Source organism: Micropterus salmoides, unplaced genomic scaffold (assembly GCF_014851395.1).
Source record: "Micropterus salmoides isolate LMB-PRFRI ecotype aquatic unplaced genomic scaffold, ASM1485139v1 Ms_hic_scaffold_10, whole genome shotgun sequence".
NCBI classification, from domain to species: Eukaryota; Metazoa; Chordata; class Actinopteri; order Centrarchiformes; family Centrarchidae; genus Micropterus; species Micropterus salmoides.
Window position 1 is genome coordinate 22,066,877 of NW_024040041.1, and position 6,771 is coordinate 22,073,647.

General features: G+C 38.6%; 1 protein-coding gene across 2 annotated transcripts in view; it reads right to left on the reverse strand.

Moving 5' to 3' along the window:
- LOC119896476 (myosin heavy chain, fast skeletal muscle-like) overlaps nt 1-5,958 on the reverse strand; it is an 83,135-nt gene extending 77,177 nt beyond the window's left edge. Inside the window, exons 1-21 of one of the 2 annotated variants that reach the window (XM_038709914.1) lie at nt 5,737-5,958; nt 5,467-5,610; nt 5,204-5,360; nt 5,060-5,087; nt 4,862-4,973; nt 4,692-4,784; nt 4,543-4,606; nt 4,301-4,399; nt 4,108-4,211; nt 3,889-4,027; nt 3,686-3,804; nt 3,433-3,582; nt 3,180-3,350; nt 2,783-3,089; nt 2,408-2,487; nt 2,231-2,318; nt 2,024-2,141; nt 1,764-1,887; nt 1,538-1,674; nt 571-826; nt 81-323 (exon numbers count right to left, since the gene is read on the reverse strand). In XM_038709914.1, coding sequence (XP_038565842.1) covers nt 81-323; nt 571-826; nt 1,538-1,674; nt 1,764-1,887; nt 2,024-2,141; nt 2,231-2,318; nt 2,408-2,487; nt 2,783-3,089; nt 3,180-3,350; nt 3,433-3,582; nt 3,686-3,804; nt 3,889-4,027; nt 4,108-4,211; nt 4,301-4,399; nt 4,543-4,606; nt 4,692-4,784; nt 4,862-4,973; nt 5,060-5,087; nt 5,204-5,360; nt 5,467-5,610; nt 5,737-5,940 — 2,937 coding nt within the window. In that variant the 5' untranslated portion in view covers nt 5,941-5,958. The remainder of the gene's footprint in view (nt 1-80; nt 324-570; nt 827-1,537; nt 1,675-1,763; nt 1,888-2,023; nt 2,142-2,230; nt 2,319-2,407; nt 2,488-2,782; nt 3,090-3,179; nt 3,351-3,432; nt 3,583-3,685; nt 3,805-3,888; nt 4,028-4,107; nt 4,212-4,300; nt 4,400-4,542; nt 4,607-4,691; nt 4,785-4,861; nt 4,974-5,059; nt 5,088-5,203; nt 5,361-5,466; nt 5,611-5,736) is intronic. The other variant, XM_038709910.1, reaches the window with a different exon arrangement.
- Nucleotides 5,959-6,771: the final 813 nt, after the last annotated feature.

The window sequence follows — 6,771 nt, forward strand, 5'->3', positions numbered from 1 at the left end:
TTTCACTATATTGTATATCTGAATAAGGAATGGAAATATTTTACTCTTTTTGTGTAAGTTTGGATTTAAGTGACTTGAACCTTGTTTTCTGTGGCATGTTTCTCTTTCTCCACTTTAGCCAAGGTGAGCTCCAAGTCATCAATGTCTTTCTTCAGCTCAGAGCATTCATCCTCCAGCTTCCTCTTCTTACCAGTCAGCTCAGCATTGATTTCTTCTTCATCCTCCAGTCTCTCAGTTGTCTCTTTGAGTTTAGCTTCAAGCTGGATTTTGCTCTTAATCAGCCCCTCACACCTTTCCTCAGCATCAGAGAGGTTCTCACCTTCCTAAAGTACATTTCGAAAATTAACTTACTGTTATTTCTTAAACAATTTTTTGTTAATTATTCATATTATTCAGTTAATTAACAACTTTCATAAAGCACATAATCAATCCGGAGTAAAAGAGAGTGCCCTCTTTGAATGTCACCTAGATATCTGAATGATATCAGTCAAATATGTGAGCAACACTGTTCAATCCGTGAAGTATATACTGGTATGCGAAAGAATCACACTTATTTTGCTTCCTACTTACTGAAGCCACTTGGAGTTGCAAGTCATTCTTTTCCTGCAGCAGGGAAACCATCTTCTCCTCCAGCTCCTTCTTCTTGGCCAGGGCAGTAGCCAAGTCTGATTTCATCTTGTCATAGTTCTCCTTCATCTGTTGCAGCTCCTTCTCAGTCTCAGCACTCTTCAGAAGAGGCTTGATCTTGAAGTACAGTTTTAGCCATGGCCAGTTCTTCACATTCATGAATGAACGGATATTGTATTGGATGGCAAAGATAGATTCCCTGAAAATGTATATAGATAAATTTACAATTCTACTGAAAATTGATTTTGTAGAAATGCTGAGAAAACCAATTTGACAAACAACAACAACTGTTAGCCCATTTCTGGCCTTGACAGTAATTAAAATAATTTTATGATGAATTAATCCTTAAAGAAACAGGCATCCAGTGCAAGGATGCTAAAACAAGGGTGTTACTGTCACATTTTTTGTAGCAAGATAGATGTCGAGCTGCAGCATTTTGAAGTTAATTGTGGGCAATTACTTGATTTCTGACTCAGAAATCAGTTATATAGGGATTAGTCGAGGCGGGAGGAGATGAAGGCATGGATGAGTTTCTCCAGATCTTTGGCTTAAATAAAAGACTTGACCATGGCTATATTTCTTCAATGATAAAACCAGAACAACTTTCAAACACAAGTCCTGGTCCAAGACTACCACTAAATTTCTGGCCGAGGGCTTAGCAAAAGTTTATATTTCCCTAGGTTTGCCACTATTTGAGTTCGATGAGCTGGGGAACAAGTACAATAACATCAAATTTAGTTGTAGGAAATTGTGTGACATCCTTGTCCTCCAATTGCTTTTGCACATAGAACTGAACCATGAGGAACACCGTACAGCATATTTGTGGGGGATGAAACTGCGCTGGCTATTAATAACGATAGTCACTATACAGCCTAATCAGACAGTACAGTGCAGCGTATGAGAATCAAACCTTCTCTCTATCATCTTAACAAACTCCCTCCTCATGAGATATCCTCTGCAGAGAGCCTGGGTCATGGTCACCAGCGTAGCCAGTTTATCATCTCTCATCTCCTCCAGGGTACCCAGCAGACCAGCTTTGAAGAACACCTGTGTTGTCAAGTGAAAGAAATTAGTCCTCAGCACATATGAGTACAAAAGGACGACTCTATCTGTTAATATTGTCTTTAAGTATGAACCTTTGTGTGTCCAAACTTGTACTGAGTGTGGTCTACATCAATGGAGCCCAGCAGCTTCTCTGAAGCTTTCTTGTTGTCAATGAACTGTCCCTCAGGGATGACACTGGCATTCAATACTTTGTATCTGCAAGGAAACGTGTGCTTTTACTAAGACAAATTCCCCCTCTTGGTCTGGCATGCTCTATCTCATTCTCAACTCTCACAATGTTTCAAGTAAAGTCATTTAAATTGGTTATTCATAAACTGACAAATATTGTCACCTCTGCTTAAAGTCACCGTAGAGGATTCTACTGGGAAAGCCTTTTCTGCAGATTCTGATGCCTTCCAGCACACCGTTACACCTCAGCTGGTGGATGACCAAAAAGTTCTCCATAAGACCTGATAGGTGAAAATTCATATTGTTTAAAACACTGTGTTGTATCATCATGTAACACGTATTGCAAAAAGCAAGATTGTGAGCTTCTTACCAGGTGTCTTTGATTCATTAGGAATCAGGCAACGAACAAAATGAGGGTGAGTGCTCCTCAAGTTAGACATCAGCTTGCCCAAGTTCTCCTGTCATCATTTCAAACAAAAATCAACTTCAAAACATGAACCAATCTAATTAAATTGGAGCTTGGATATTTTGTGGATGTTAAACATACCCTGAAAAGAGCAGATACAGTCTGGAATGAACCACCCTTCTTCTTTCCACCACCCTTCTTGCCGCCACCACCAGCAGCGTCTGTTTTGCAAAATTTGAATTTCATTAATGGGACTGTAGAAGTGTTGAAGCTTTTTTCCCTGTGGAAAGATATGTTATAACTGAAAAATGGTCTGGAAGGAACTATCCTTCTTTATTCCACCACCCTTCTTACCACCACCAACAGTAGCCTCCAAAGAAGTTTTTCGAAAGAAGTTGCCGCAATGCCACTGAATCATTGACTTTTTTTCTGCACAGTTTTATCTCCACATGACAACTCATGTCTTAGCTCAGTACATGACTTAACAAATTACCAGTTTACTGATTAGTTTCTTACCCTCAGTTCCAGCATGGGCTGCATACAGTAATGCCAGCAGTTTGTTAGAAGACTTCTGGTAGAGCTGAATAACTGAGTCATTCAGGGGGTCCTTGTTCTTGTCCAGCCAGCCAGTGATATTGTAGTCCACTGTACCAGCATAGTGAACCAGGGCAAAGTGAGCCTCAGCTTTGCCCTTTCCAGGCTTTGGCTTCTCAAAGCCTTTGGTCTTGCCAAGATGCTGATCATGCAGCTTGTTTTTGAAAGTTGTGTCAGATGCCTTGGGGAACATGCATTCCTCCTCAAGGATGGAGAAGATGCCCATTGGCTGAAGGAAAATTTATTCATATTTAGAATCAATAATTTAACAGATTGTCAGAAAACAGGAATTCTGTTCTACCTGACAGATTTGTCTTACCTTCTCGATAAGCTCAATGCAGGCAGCCAAGTCCATACCGAAGTCAATAAACTCCCAATCAATGCCTTCTTTCTTGTACTCCTCTTGCTCCAGAACAAACATGTGATGGTTGAAAAACTGTTGCAGTTTCTCATTGGTGAAGTTAATGCAGAGTTGCTCCAAGCTGTTGTACTGTAATTACAAAAAAATTTAAAATTTCTTGCCAAAATAAGGTTGAACTTTAAAAATGCTCAAAAATTTTTCAGGTACTCACATCAAAGATCTCAAATCCAGCAATATCCAACACTCCAATGTAGTACTGTCTCGCCTGCTTTGTGTCAAGCATCTCATTGATGCGGATGACCATCCACAAGAACATTTTCTCATAGACAGACTTACACAGAGCACTGACCGAATTGCTGACCTAGAACCAATTATATTATTATGGCCAATTTTCTGAATAACATTTTTTCATATCAAAGTGCAATAATTTCTGTAATAAAACATAAAATTTTCATTTTTTTCACCTGTGACACGGTCTGACCTTTGGTCACCATCTCGTTTCCGACCTTGACTCTTGGGTAGCACAGAGCTTTCAGCATATCAGCTGAGTTCAGGCCCAGGAGGTAAGCGATTTTATCAGCCACTGAAAGAGAAGAAGTATTAGGTGCATATTGACTTGGGTAATATTTTACACATGAAATTAATGGGTAATTAGTTTAACAATTACCCTCATTGCCATCAGGTTCAGCCTGCTCCTCACGCTGCTTCTGCTTGAATTTCATGTTGCCATGATGCATCACAGCTCCAGTCAGCTTGTAGATGCCCAATTTCTCCTCAGCAGTGAAGCCCAAGATGTCAATTGCAGTCTACAATGTAAATGAAGCAAAGCTATTGGTATATGAAACATATTTCCCAGTATACCATCTATTTTACATTGATATCTTACATCTGTGGCAACGAACTCCTCCACATCATCAATGCTTTTGACAGTGATTTCACCCTGACTGATCATTGGATAGTCATAGGGGTTGGTGGTGATCAGAAGAGCCTCTACACGAGCACAACAGAAATACATAGTGTTATTTGGTGTTATTTCGGATATTGTTAACATTTCAATTTCAAATTTATTTAGTACACACCCAGGAGCTCAGGCTTGTGGCCAGTCATCAGCTGATAGAAGATATGGTAACTCCTCTCAGCAGACAACTGGAAGGTGACACGGGACTTCTCCAGCAGATCTAAGACAAACAAATCAATGTCACATTACAGTATATTGCATGAATGAAATCATACAGTGGCAATAAATGTCTCTTACACTTTTTGAAAAGCTAGCATTATAAGTGTAGATTCAAACAACAGTACAAAGTTGAAAATTACTTACATGTTTCAATATCAGCTGATGCCAGTTTGCCAGTGGTTGCAAAGTGAATTCTGATGAATTTACCCTAAACACAAAAGTTAGAAGAATTATTCATATGCAGCTTAAAAAATTTATATTTTTACGTTATTTCTTGCCCTTTTAATACTTACAAAACGAGAAGAGTTGTCATTCCTCACTGTCTTGGCATTCCCATAAGCCTCTAGCAGAGGGTTGGCTGCAATGATTTGATCTTCCAGAGAACCCTACAATAAAAACAAATGATTGTGAAGAATCCAATACTTTTCTCTGACCATTGTTTTGTTAAAGAAAACCATTTTACCTGTATTTTGCCAGGTGTTGGCTCAGCCTTCTTCCCTCCAGCCACTGCAATTGTTGCAAAGTACTGGATGACACGCTTGGTGTTGACAGTCTTTCCTGCACCGGATTCTCCACTGGGGAAGAGAGAGGTATCTTGAGTCATACATGTCACAGTCTAAATAACTGAATAATGTTATTCAGTTATTTGTATATTACTCACGTAATAAGGATAGACTGGTTCTCACGATCTGAAATGAAATGAATGTCTCATAAAATGGTCGAAATACAGTCACATTTCATGTCATATGCGCTGTGTTATGTAAAGATAAATTCACATGGCTTCTTTTCAAATAAAATATCTTACCAGTGAGCATGAACTGATAAGCATTATCAGAGATGGAGAAGATATGGGGTGGAGCCTCAACTCTCTTCTTGCCTCTATATGCACCAACAACCTGAGCATCATACACAGGAAGCCACTTGTAGGGGTTCACGACGACACAGAATAGGCCAGAGTAGGTCTGGAAAGAGAACAGAGTTCGCTCTAAACTTAATTGCTTCTACATTTGACATATACAGTTTTTATCTGTATGATATGCTGATCTAAGAGTTGAGTTGAACACTCACATAGATCATCCATGATGCAAAACGCTCTTTGAGGTTATACAGCACACAAGGCTCATTGAGGTGGGTCATCATGGCCATGTCCTCAATTTTGTCATACTTTGGAGGATTCATGGAATGGATGTCATCCTCTTTTACAGTGACTGTCTGAACAGGAAATGCAGTAAAATATGTTCATTTTAATAGAATTGATTTTAAATAATCTTTTATGGGATTGATGTCATCCTATTTCACTATTTACTAGTATATCAAATAAAGCATTCATCCACCTACCTTTCCTGTAAGTGTCTCAACCGTGGCTTTGCCACCTTCTTTTTTGACAAGTTTACCCTTGAGATACATTTCATCGGGATCAACAACAAAGTAGGCTGTTTTGGCATCAAATGGAGCAGTCTGAGCCTCAATCCTCTCCTTCTCGGGCTTGCGAAGGTATATGGCCGCAGGCCCATACTGCTGCATCTCTGCATCTGTGCTCATGGTGGCACTTTATTGGGAACTGAAAAGATGCAAAGTTTGAATTACTTTGAATGTTGTAATTGTGATTTAGTTTAAGTAATTTTTTTTTTTTTTGCAGACATGTCATACCTCAGTTTATTCCAACTGAGTAGCACAGATCTGTTGATGTCTAAGGGTGCTATTTAAGAAAGATTGAGATGATCAAAGAAGAGAACACAACATTTTAATATTTTACACTGCCTAGTGCTTACAATATTAAACAGTAGTCTCACACACAATGAATTGTAACTTTTTTAAACAAACTTAAACATTCAATTAATTAAGTATCTACACCACTGTGAAGATCATTTTCATAGCCTTAACAGTGACTCCAAGCATTTTGATCATTCAAAGAATATGAAATAACACAGCTTAGCTTAGTTTTTTAAATTTATTAGCTTAGTTGTAAAATGTAATTAGTTGTAAAATGTAATTTTGGTTCTTGCTTTCCAATAGAAAGTAAAATCGTTCATTAATATTATCCCTCCAAGATTACTTGACATGAAAAACAAGATGAAAGAGATGAACATGACATTAATGTTAAATTAGGTGAACGTAAAAGCACTAACCTGTGTGGGATGCCTGTGACTTCTCAGAGGTGTGTGAAGCTGCTGCTGCTTTTATAGAGGCTGGAACTGCTTGGTCAGCAGCAGTTCGCCACTCGATTTGGTCAAGCATCCCTGTCATTTTAAGACTCATCTGGTGACATTGCAGGTCAAAATTTTTGTGTCTAAGATATATCATTGCTTAACTGCCAAAATGCAACAATATAATACAGCAATACAGCAAGCAAACTGATTAATTGAAATGTTA